Genomic DNA, 12,948 nt, shown 5'->3' on the forward strand with positions numbered 1-12,948 from the left:
AACTTCTCATATGCTAACTTTTTCTCCCTTACTACTCTTTTTACATCATCATTCCACCAATCGCTCCTCTTCCCTCCTGCACCCACTTTCCTGTAACCACAAACTTCTGCTGAACACTCTAACACTACATTTTTAAACCTACCCCATACCTCTTCGACCCCATTGCCTATGCTCTCATTAGCCCATCTATCCTCCAAAAGCTGTTTATATCTTACCCTAACTGCCTCCTCTTTTAGTTTATAAACCTTCACCTCTCTCTTCCCTGATGCTTCTATTCTCCTTGTATCCCATCTACCTTTTACTCTCAGTGTAGCTACAAAATACTGAAGGGTTTATATATATATATATATATATATATATATATATATATATATATATATATAAACCCTTCAGTATTTTTTTCTAATTTGATTGCATTGTTTTGATTCAACCAGGCTGTGATGGATATTTGAACCAGCGGGTCTCAAGGAACAATAGCCTGGTTGACCAGGTAAGCACCAGACAGCCTGGCGCAGGGCCGAATTGGGAGAGTAAAAAAAAACTCTCGAAACACATGAGAGGTATAGCAAAGTTAAAGGGTATGACACTGAAGAGTAACGTACATTTTCCACCAGCAAGTCTTCTCTTATATTGGAGAATCTTATCAAGGCTTAGTTATGGTTACTGGTATTTTGACGCTGCTTCACAGTTTTAGTCTGGTTGTTGACGTGTTCAGAACATGAAGCGCACATCAGTCTTAGGTACACAGAAGAGACCATCCCTTGCTTATCACACGTACACACTCTCACACCTGCTGCCGCACATGCTGTAACTATATCGCTATAAGCGTGTGAAAGCACTCTAGTTTTCTTTTTTAAGTGAACGATAAGATAGCGGCAGTTACCATGGCCTCACTGCCTCTCAGTTTGCGTGCTCCGCTCCGCTCACTAACCTCGAGTCTCAACACCATTGTCTTCAACGCCTCCCTCTCAGTGTGTTGTGGCTCTTGGTGACACTATCTACGCCTTTTATGATGGGTCTCAGAGCCAGAATTTTCGAGGCGGCCTTCTTAAGCGTCGTTAGTGTGACCGCTGTGCTCAGCAGAGTGACTGAGGGTCCGCCCAACCAGGCTTCCAGGCTCGATGCTCTTCCCTTACGGCTTAGCATCAACAATTATCTCTGGGAAAGTGTATCGGAGTTTTACCTTCCTCTTCCGGAGAGGATTGACAACGAGGATTGTAAGAAAGACGTGAGGGAAGTTCTCACTCGTCTGAATGTGGCGAACACCACCGAATGGGCCAACAAGTGTGAGTTTCAGTCTCTCTTGAAAAGTTGCAAGTGTGAGCTAAGTTTCTTTTGAAAAGTTGCAAATGTGCGTTTCAGCTTCTCTTGAAAAGTTGCAAGTGTGAGCTCAGTTTCTCTTGAAAAATTGTGCGAGACAGGTATACAATACCGACAAGATGAAAGTTAAGACACTTGTGCAACATCTGGTTATCTTTATTGTATACGTTTAGCCATCCAGTGGCTTTATCAATACAGATTCTTGGACATAATTAAAAAACAGAAGTATATACAAAAGATGAGGTAATCAGTCCCTCAGCCTTGGAGGTGGTGTTTACAGCACCGTGGCTGTCTTAACTTTCATCTTGAAAAGTTGCAAGTGTGAGCTTCAGTTTCTCTTGAAAAGTTGCAAGTGTGAGTTTCAGCTCCTCTTCAAAAGTTGCAAGTTATTATTAAGCCCGGCAAGGGGTCCCACAGCACCCAAAACAGAAGACAAAAAAGGCTTCAATCACAGAAGCTGCAAGCATCACCAGTTCCAGGAATCAAGAGCCCATCATCGGTGTCAAGGCAACCCCATCAAGAGTTTCTTGAAAGGGAAACACTGTAAAGCCTTCAGCCGTGCCGTAGTGAAACATTACCATAACTCAGCCGGTGAGAAAAAGCCGGCGGAATTTTGAGTCTCGTGAAAAATTCTTTTTGGACTGTCAGTCTTACGTCTGATTAATGGCTCACTGAACACAATAGTCTTATTACGGGTTCAGATTTTCACTCACTTATTTCGTGCCGTCAACACTTTAAGACACTGTCGACTACAACACAACACTTTAAGACACTGTCGACTACAACACAACACTTTAAGACACTGTCGACTACAACACAACACTTTAAGACACTGTCGACTACAACACAACACTTTAAGACACTGTCGACTACAACACAACACTTTAAGACACTGTCGACTACAACACAACACTTTAAGACACTCTCAACTACAACACAACACTTTAAGACACTGTCGACTACAACAAAACACTTTAAGACACTGTCGACTACAACACAACACTTTAAGACACTGTCGACTACAACAAAACACTTTAAGACACTGTCGACTACAACACAACACTTTAAGACACTGTCGACTACAACACAACACTTTAAGACACTGTCGACTATAACACAACACTTTAAGACACTGTCGACTACAACACAACACTTTAAGACACTGTCGACTACAACACAACACTTTAAGACACTGTCGACTATAACACAACACTTTAAGACACTGTCGACTGCAACACAACACTTTAAGACACTGTCGACTACAACACAACACTTTAAGACACTGTCGACTGCAACACAACACTTTACGACACTGTCGACTACAACACAACACTTTAAGACACTGTCGACTGCAACACAACACTTTAAGACACTGTCGACTACAACACAAGACTTTAAGACACTGTCGACTACAACACAACACTTTAAGACACTGTCGACTACAACACAAGACTTTAAGACACTGTCGACTACAACACAACACTTTAAGACACTGTCGACTGCAACACAACACTTTAAGACACTGTCGACTACAACACAACACTTTAAGACACTGTCGACTGCAACACAACACTTTAAGACACTCTCAACTACAACACAACACTTTAAGAGTAATCAATGATTACTCTCTAAGGGTACACGTATAAGAAATAAAGAACTTAAAAGTGACTTCAGTGTAACTCTGAGTTAAGCGGGAAAGAGCTCGATTCTTAACAAAATTGACCCGGGTTCGATCCCCGGGCGAGACGTATGGACCCGTCTCCTCAGATGCGCTGCTCATGGTCACCTTGCTGTGCATATGGTCGCAGGAATTAACTGACTGTTGCAAATTCTTTTTTAAAGAAGAGGCCTTAAGGACCCAGGACGGAAATAAGCCGCACTGTGTGGCTTCCGCAGGTTATCCTGGACTGACCACCCAAGATAACCCCGAAAATGTTGTCTTCCTCCTCCTCCTCCTCCTCCTCCTCCTCGTGTTCGTCCTCCTCTTCTTCGTCGTCTTCTTCAACAGTGTTGAGTGTGGGTGAGCGACCAGCAGCTGTGACAATAAATCTGTCAAGTCAGTGAAGTGTGCAGACATGCTGAGAAGATTTGTGGAGAGGACATGTGTCGTCCCCTCACGTCTTCACCACAAGGTCTTGTCTCCTAAACTGACGGTAGAGGAAAGCGGGGGTCGCCCCCCCCTGCTCGTGCTAAATGACAATGCAAAGTTGTAACACTTTAAAAAAAAAAATGAAAAAATTTGGGGAGCAAATCGGTGAAGCGTAATCTGTGAAGCGCTAAGCCCGCATGAGTAATTCATTGCTAGGAAGCTGTGGAGACTCGATCCTTCTCCTCCGCCTCCAGGTAAATGCAAGACAGACACGCTATCTCGGATGTTGAGAAACAACATCTCTCAGTGTGTATACACTGAGAGACATACAAATCTCGATATATATATATATATATATATATATATATATATATATATATATATATATATATATATATATATATATATATATATATATATATATATATATACATATACTATGGTAGATGTAGGCGGGAGGTTCACAGCTGACAAAGAGTGATAATCCGCCCACCTGATGAGCCCACCCACCTGCCGCACGTGTCGGTGTGGTGAAACAGTGGCATAGTAATTTTCGGAACGAAAATGAAGGCGAAAGCTTTCTCTTAACACACCTTTACTGAAGACAACGTTTCGCTCCATGGAGGATGATCACTTTAAATACCTTTGAAGACATCAAGGTCGAAGGAGCGAAAGGTCTTCACTAAAGTTGTCTTCAGCAAGTGAATGCGTGTGCGTTTTCATCATGTTGTCGGTAGTCGTCACTTTACGACAGTCTTAAGACCGTCAGACCGTCTTAAAGGCTACATCCCTCTCGTGAATTACTACATTCTTTTCTTACACTACTACATTATTTTCGTAATAAGCTTCTTTACACAGCATGTAAGATGTATCATTTAAAAAAAAATCTGCTAGGATTTAAAATATACTTGGCAAGGTCATGAAATTTTTCGATCAGTGACACTGAGGCTGAACTGATATATCGGCAATCATGACAGACAGTGATTTACGTCTATTGTCTAATGCAATTAATTGTTTTCACTTGAAGGAATCAGTGGAATTCTCTGCGTGTTGTGTTCTTTACTGGATGAGTAATGTGAGTCAAGTTCTGGTTGTTCGAAGAGCTATTTCGTAATGTGTGTGTAACATCATCTACTCCCGTAGTGGTGGACTCGTGGGGTAAGATGCCAGACGGCTTCCTCTTTGGTAACGTTCACATGGTGGGTGTGTATGAAGAGTGCGTCAGCCTCAGCGTTCACTACACCCTACAAAACTACCACTACCACCAGCAACAGCACTACCGCTACCAGCAACAACACTACCACCACCGGCAGAGCCACTATCAGAAGGATGAGGAGCAGAGGTCTTTCGATGGGAAGTACTGCCTGGTAGCGTACCTGTAAGTATTACCTGTAAATATTTCCTAGCAGTGTACCTGTGAGTATAAACTTAATCTAAGGTTTATAGCTTCGTTATCCTCCCTTACTGTCAACTTGCAGAGTTAACTACACCCTCCACAGTGTGCATTCAAATGTCCATTCACCGCAACACTACTTCAGGGTGAAGTGAAACCTTCGTTCAGGTTTTCGTTTCCGAATATGTCTGCTTCTGGTCACAACTGAGCCGAGACGGATTGTTCATTACGATTCTGAAAATTGCGGCTGAGATGGTTAAGCCTAGATTTTGACACGAATGTTGCGCATGATTATGTAGGTTTTATGTGATAGCATACCAGGTGTTGTAACTCATTATATTATAAGTACAGTTTATCATGTAACGATTGGATTGTAGGAGCATATAATTTGTTGAGTCAGTGATTAGAATCTTAAGTGAGGTGGCACTGAGAACCTATTCACGAGAGTTGCCTAATTCAGTCTTTAGTTAGACTTCAATACCCCTGAAATAGCACTGTGTAGCAGGTACATTGATCTTGCATCCATTCGAGCCACTTAGGATAACTTGCCGGTTGTTTAACTATACACTTATTGAGGAATACAGAGATAGACAGTATAATAACCTATGTGACACGTCAGGATATCATATTAATGAAAATAAGATACCAGATATACTTGTAACAGTTAAGTGAACTGTAGATATGTAAATATAAATCCATATGTACACCTGTTAACCCTCTTGGGGCCTAGTTCCTCGGCCTTTTGTGCATCCATACGCTGTTACGCCACCCTCCACAGGATAGATATGGGATGCACAATAAACTAGCCACTTTCGGTGGCAAAATCTAATCTAAATCTAACATCAAGTTCAACTTAATGATCAAGGAAGATAGTGCAGAAGCTGTCAATGTACAGGATGCGAAATACAGATATGTAGTGATGCACACTCCTTGCATGCATGAAACCATGTACCAGGAGCGACTATTTAGAACCGTCCTCTGGACGGTTTTGGTAATGGATTCGTGACTTTGGAAGGTCCCCAGCAGAAGTTGGAGGAGGGAATTGCATGGCACTACAGAATAATGTAAGTACCTTGTAATGTTTGCAGTAAAACATTTACCCTCAGCGTAGGCAATGTTAATTTCACTTTCCATATAGTTACCATTTTCTCGCTGGAATTATGATAAGTACTTAAATATATCTATGTGACAATGGAGAGTTTGTTAATACTGGATGCAGCGGCCCAAACATCCATTAATTTATTCCATTTGTGTAGATGATGAAGGTGCAAGACCTGTCCAGTTATTTTCACCTTCTTTCAGTTAATGTTCTTCCGTGTCCGGACAGGTGAGGTACGGGAACTAAACTCTGACAAAAGTTTCCTAGTCTGATTGCCGATATAATAGACTTATGCTCACCTATAATAGACTTATGCTCACCTATAATAGACTTGTGCTCACAGCGATGCATTCCAGTACCTGCAACTTGAGTTCCATTATGTAAGATTTTATGATGATTAGTTAACTATAGATTGTAAATATATTTTAATGATTATGTGAGCATAGGAACCCATATCTTAAACAAGAATATATATGATATTTCATGAAGTACATGGATCTAATAAAGTGAATGAGTAAAGATATCTGAAGGAAGGGGGAATAATGACATAATTTGAAGCCAAATGGACAGTACACTGAGGCAGTTTAAAAATCAATAAAATTATATTCTTTCTCGGTTGATCATTGGAGTTTTATTTTGAAAAATTAATGATAACTAAAATCCGTCAGCCACCTTATCTGTGTATTGCTCAGCCTGGAATTATTTGTACTGGAAGTCCATTTTTTTTTGCTGATTTATAATGCTTAGTGGTGCCTGATGCACGATACTGTGAGTCTAAATCTACGTTTTCCCATCCAGAGAATTTCTTTGTGGCCATTGTAAAAACAATTATGTAGATATTTGGTATAAGTTTGACACTTCAGCACATCATTCATGATGGTGAAACTCTTGAATTTCCTGTGTTCATGTATTAAACTCGTATTTACCATGTCATGAAATGTTGCAAAACAGTCTTGCGAATTGATAATGAACTTATATTGTGTCTTTTCTTTTCAAAACAAAAAGTTAGTTATCATACATTACAAAACACAATATAGTGTGGACAAAGGTGAGGTGAATTAGATGGCGTTAAGTACGGTAATGTCATGCGTGATTTTGCAGATCTATAGAAAGTACAAAGAACTTTTACTGCACATATAAGTTCCATCAAACACCTTAACTACTGGGAGCGCCTGGAATCACTTGACCTGTACTCACTGCAGCGCAGGCGAGAGAGATATATCATAATCTACCCCCGGAAGATTCTGGAGGGACTGGTCCCTAACCTGCACACAGAAACACTCGAAAGCACACGAAACACACGAAAGTAAAAGACTTGTCAGGCGATGTAACATAACCCCAGTGAAAGTAGGGGCGCCATTAGTACACTAAGAGAAAACACAGTAAGTGTCCTGGGCCCAAGACTGTTCAACAGCCTCCCACCAGCCATAAGGGGAATTACCAATCGACTCCTGGTTGTCTTCAAGAGGGAGCTGGACTGATACCTAAAGTCACTGCCAGAACAACCGGGCTGTGGTTCGTAAGTTGGACTACGTGCTGCCAGCAGTAACAGCCTCGTTGATCAGACCCTGATCCACCAGGAGACCTGGTCGTGGACCTGGCCGCTGGGGCATTCATCCCCGAAATGCCCTCCAGATAGCAAGGACAACTAATACACTGGAATTTTTGAGAAGTTATGGGGCTTTTGGCAAAAACTACGATCAGTGTCGCCTCAAGACAATGCGGATGATGCAAATCATTCTCCTTTACAACCAATCTGGCTCATTTGCATTTCATCATATGCCTGCAGGATATATTATAATTACAGCGTTTGTGCCAACTATAAGATAATAAGAAAGAAGCTGCATTCGGGTCTAAAGTAATATTATTGTCTTAACTACCATTGTGTAATAAGATAGTAGTGCTGGTAGGCTCGTAAGTTACTAGTGTTGGTAGGTTTATAAGTTACTGGTGATGGTAGGTTCATAAGTTACTGCTGATGGTAGGTTCATAAGTTACTGGTGATGGTAGGTTCGTAAGTTACTGGTGATGGTAGGTTCATAAGTTACTGGTGGTGGTAGGTTCGTAAGTTACTAGTGTTGGTAGGTTTATAAGTTACTGGTGATGGTAGGTTCATAAGTTACTGGTGATGGTAGGTTCATAAGTTACTGGTGGTGGTAGGTTCGTAAGTTACTGGTGATGGTTGACTCGTGAGTTACTACTGATGGTTGGTTCACAAGATATTAGTGATGGTAGGTTCGTAAGTTACTAGAGATGGTAGGTTCATAAGTTACTAGTGATGGTAGGTTCATAAGTTACTAGTGATGGTTGGTTCACAAGTTACTAGTGATGGTAGGTTCGTAAGGTACTAGTGCCGGTAGACTCGTAAGTTACTAGGGATGGTTGGTTCACAAGTTACTAGTTATGGTAGGCTCGTAAGTTACTAGCGATGGTAGGTTCATAAGTTACTAGTGATGGTAGGTTCATAAGTTACTAGTGATGGTTGGTTCACAAGTTACTAGTGATGGTAGGTTCGTAAGGTACTAGTGCCGGTAGGCTCGTAAGTTACTAGGGATGGTTGGTTCACAAGTTACTAGTTATGGTAGGCTCGTAACTTACTAGTGATTGTAGGCTCGTAAGTTACTAGTGATGGTTGGTACACAAGTTACTAGTGATGTTAGACTCGTAAGTTACTAGTGATGATTGGTTAACAAGTTACTAGTGATGGTAGGCTCGTAAGCTACTAGTGATGGTTGGTTCACAAGTTACTAGTGATGGTAGGCTCGTAAGTTACTAGTGATGGTAGGCTCGTAAGTTACTAGTGATAGTAGGTTCATAAGTTACTAGTGATTGTAGGCTCGTAAGTTACTAGTGATGGTAGGCTCGTAACTTACTAGTGATGGTAGGCTCGTAAGTTACTAGTGATGGTAGGCTCGTAACTTACTAGTGATGGTTGGTTCACAAGTTACTAGTGATGGTAGGTTCGTAAGGTACTAGTGCCGGTAGGCTCGTAAGTTACTAGGGATGGTTGGTTCACAAGTTACTAGTTATGGTAGGCTCGTAACTTACTAGTGATTGTAGGCTCGTAAGTTACTAGTGATGGTTGGTACACAAGTTACTAGTGATGTTAGACTCGTAAGTTACTAGTGATGATTGGTTAACAAGTTACTAGTGATGGTAGGCTCGTAAGTTACTAGTGATGGTTGGTTCACAAGTTACTAGTGATGGTAGGCTCGTAAGTTACTAGTGATGGTAGGCTCGTAAGTTACTAGTGATAGTAGGTTCATAAGTTACTAGTGATTGTAGGCTCGTAAGTTACTAGTGATGGTAGGCTCGTAACTTACTAGTGATGGTAGGCTCGTAAGTTACTAGTGATGGTAGGCTCGTAACTTACTAGTGATGGTTGGTTCACAAGTTACTGGTGATGGTAGGCTCGTAAGGTACTAGTGCCGGTGGGCTAGTAAGTTACTAGTGATGGTTGGTTCATAAGTTACTGGTGATGGTAGGTTCATAACTTACTGGTGGTGGTAGGTTCGTAAGTTACTGGTGATGGTTGACTCGTGAGTTACTACTGATGGTTGGTTCACAAGATATTAGTGATGGTAGGTTCGTAAGTTACTAGCGATGGTAGGTTCATAAGTTACTAGTGATGGTAGGTTCATAAGTTACTAGTGATGGTTGGTTCACAAGTTACTAGTGATGGTAGGTTCGTAAGGTACTAGTGCCGGTAGACTCGTAAGTTACTAGGGATGGTTGGTTCACAAGTTACTAGTTATGGTAGGCTCGTAAGTTACTAGCGATGGTAGGTTCATAAGTTACTAGTGATGGTAGGTTCATAAGTTACTAGTGATGGTTGGTTCACAAGTTACTAGTGATGGTAGGTTTATAAGGTACTAGTGCCGGTAGGCTCGTAAGTTACTAGGGATGGTTGGTTCACAAGTTACTAGTTATGGTAGGCTCGTAACTTACTAGTGATTGTAGGCTCGTAAGTTACTAGTGATGGTTGGTACACAAGTTACTAGTGATGTTAGACTCGTAAGTTACTAGTGATGATTGGTTAACAAGTTACTAGTGATGGTAGGCTCGTAAGTTACTAGTGATGGTTGGTTCACAAGTTACTAGTGATGGTAGGCTCGTAAGTTACTAGTGATGGTAGGCTCGTAAATTACTAGTGATAGTAGGTTCATAAGTTACTAGTGATTGTAGGCTCGTAAGTTACTAGTGATGGTAGGCTCGTAAGTTACTAGTGATGGTAGGCTCGTAACTTACTAGTGATGGTTGGTTCACAAGTTACTAGTGATGGTAGGTTCGTAAGGTACTAGTGATGGTAGGCTCGTAAGTTACTAGTGATAGTAGGTTCATAAGTTACTAGTGATTGTAGGCTCGTAACTTACTAGTGATGGTAGGCTCGTAAGTTACTAGTGATGGTAGGCTCGTAACTTACTAGTGATGGTTGGTTCACAAGTTACTAGTGATGGTAGGTTCGTAAGGTACTAGTGCCTGTAGGCTCGTAAGTTACTAGGGATGGTTGGTTCACAAGTTACTAGTTATGGTAGGCTCGTAACTTACTAGTGATTGTAGCCTCGTAAGTTACTAGTGATGGTTGGTACACAAGTTACTAGTGATGTTAGACTCGTAAGTTACTAGTGATGATTGGTTAACAAGTTACTAGTGATGGTAGGCTCGTAAGTTACTAGTGATGGTTGGTTCACAAGTTACTAGTGATGGTAGGCTCGTAAGTTACTAGTGATGGTAGGCTCGTAAGTTACTAGTGATAGTAGGTTCATAAGTTATTAGTGATTGTAGGCTCGTAAGTTACTAGTGATGGTAGGCTCGTAACTTACTAGTGATGGTAGGCTCGTAAGTTACTAGTGATGGTAGGCTCGTAACTTACTAGTGATGGTTGGTTCACAAGTTACTGGTGATGGTAGGCTCGTAAGGTACTAGTGCCTGTGGGCTAGTAAGTTACTAGTGATGGTTGGTTCATAAGTTACTAGTGATGGTAGGCTCGTAAGTTACTAGTGATGGTTGGTTCATAAGTTACTAGTGATGGTTGCCTCATAAGTTACTGGTGATGGTAGGCTCGTAAGTTACTAGTGATGGTTGGTTCATAAGTTACTAGTGATGGTAGGCTCGTAAGTTACTAGTGATGGTTGGTTCATAAGTTACTAGTGATGGTTGGTTCATAAGTTACTAGTGATGGTTGGTTCATAAGTTACTAGTGATGGTAGGCTCGTAAGTTACTAGTGATGGTTGTTTCATAAGTTACTAGTGATGGTAGGCTTGTAAGTTACTAGTGATGGTAGGCTTGTAAGTTACTAGTGATGGTAGGCTTGTAAGTTACTAGTGATGGTAGGCTTGTAAGTTACTAGTGATGGTAGGCTTGTAAGTTGCTAGTGATGGTAGGCTCGTAAGTTACTGGTGATGGAAGACTTGAAAGTTACTAGTGATGGTAGGCCCGTAAGTTACTAGTGATGGTTGGTTCATAAGTTGCTAGTGATGGTAGGCTTTTAAGTTGCTAGTGATGGTAGGCTCTTAAGTTACTAGTGGTGGTTGATTCGTAAGTTACTAGTGATGGTAGGCTCGTAAGTTACTAGTGATGGTAGGCTAGTAAGTTACTAGTGGTGGTTGGTTCATAAGTTACTAGTGATGGTTGGTTCATAAGTTACTAGTGATGGTAGGTTCGTAAGATGCTAGTGATGGTTGGTTCATAAGTTACTAGTGATGGTAGGCTCGTAAGTTACTAGTGATGATAGGCTCGTAAGTTACTGGTGATGGTAGGTTCATAAGTTACTAGTGCTGGTAGGTTCGTAAGTTACTGATTACTAGTGATTCTAGGTTCATATCTTACTAGTACTAGTATTTGCACGATCTAAAAGTTAGCTAAGTCAGGATCAGGAGAAGGTTCTTGACTCTTTTTACAACCCACAAATAAGTAATGGAGACTGGGGGATGCGGCAAGCCTTCCTGAGTATCTTATGAAGTCACGAGGGGAGAAAAATACAAAGGAGAAAGACGGAGGTCAGGTCAGGTGTAGAGATGGTTATATTAAGGTAAGGTCATACGAATTCTGAAAATTAGTGTTTGGTAGCGTAGTAGGAGAGGCAGGCAAGCAGAGAAACAAAGCTCGTTACTTTATTTCTTGATCCTGGTGATAAATATCCTCCAGGACCACTCTTACGTGTAGTACTAATTTAGATACGTCGTCTTGCAGGACAGCAGATGACCTCAAAGACGTGGAAGATGTCGAAGACACAGATATGGGAATGATGAAAGGCATGGGGGTGGGCGTGATGGACAGCACGGACGTAGAGAGTGCATTTGGCACAAAGGGCTTGAAAATAGGTCCTGGCTTGGCTGTGTTAGCCGACCCTCTGCCCCTCTACTACGCCACTTGCATCCCCTCCTCCTGCACCCAACATGACATGACGGTCAGTCTGTCTACTGAAGTTTTACCTTACTGAACGTAACGTTCTGAATGATTCCTTCAAAACAACGAGCTTGTTATATCCAACCATTTAACTAATAACGATGCTAGACGTAAAGCTTTCTGTTTATGTAATTTATTAGCTGTCAACACTGCGTAAACATAACCCACCCTAAAATAACATCGAATGTTTGTCTCAACTTAGACCTTGATAACGATCCAGTCGGACGAATATATTGTCTGTCTATTTTAATTTCCTGTTTATGGGCTAATTTATGTGTTAGTTGTGAATGTTTTTTTTTTAAACATTTACTCTAAATTCAAGTGTCTCAGTATATATACAAGAAGGTATATTTCTCTCACTGTATATATGCTGAGAGTTTAATCCCTGTTTTTAGGGGATTAAAGTATTCTTGTCATGCAGCATTAATGGCCCTAGAGTAGTCGATAGGCTTTAAACCCCATTAACTAACCAAGCAGGTGTCTTTGAACGTGACGCTGGCGAGGCTGGGACACAGGGTACGGTACGTCCACTGCCACACTCAACCTCACACAGTCAACCTTCAACCCGCTGACCTCGTTCTCATGTAAGTCAATCTACCTTTCTCTTTTTTTTTAAATTTAGCAAAGTCTATATGACA

At 41.2% G+C, this 12,948-nt stretch overlaps 1 protein-coding gene across 1 annotated transcript in view; it reads left to right on the forward strand.

Annotated features, from left to right (window-relative positions):
- The first annotated feature begins 932 nt into the window (after nt 1-932).
- The window catches only part of LOC128703372 (uncharacterized), a 25,471-nt gene continuing 13,455 nt past the window's right edge, over nt 933-12,948 (forward strand). The window contains exons 1-4 of the mRNA XM_070087092.1: nt 933-1,286; nt 4,553-4,787; nt 12,095-12,311; nt 12,788-12,894. Coding sequence (XP_069943193.1) covers nt 1,010-1,286; nt 4,553-4,787; nt 12,095-12,311; nt 12,788-12,894 — 836 coding nt within the window. The 5' untranslated portion in view covers nt 933-1,009. The remainder of the gene's footprint in view (nt 1,287-4,552; nt 4,788-12,094; nt 12,312-12,787; nt 12,895-12,948) is intronic.

Source organism: Cherax quadricarinatus, chromosome 20 (genome assembly GCF_038502225.1).
Source record: "Cherax quadricarinatus isolate ZL_2023a chromosome 20, ASM3850222v1, whole genome shotgun sequence".
In the NCBI taxonomy this organism is placed as follows: domain Eukaryota; kingdom Metazoa; phylum Arthropoda; class Malacostraca; order Decapoda; family Parastacidae; genus Cherax; species Cherax quadricarinatus.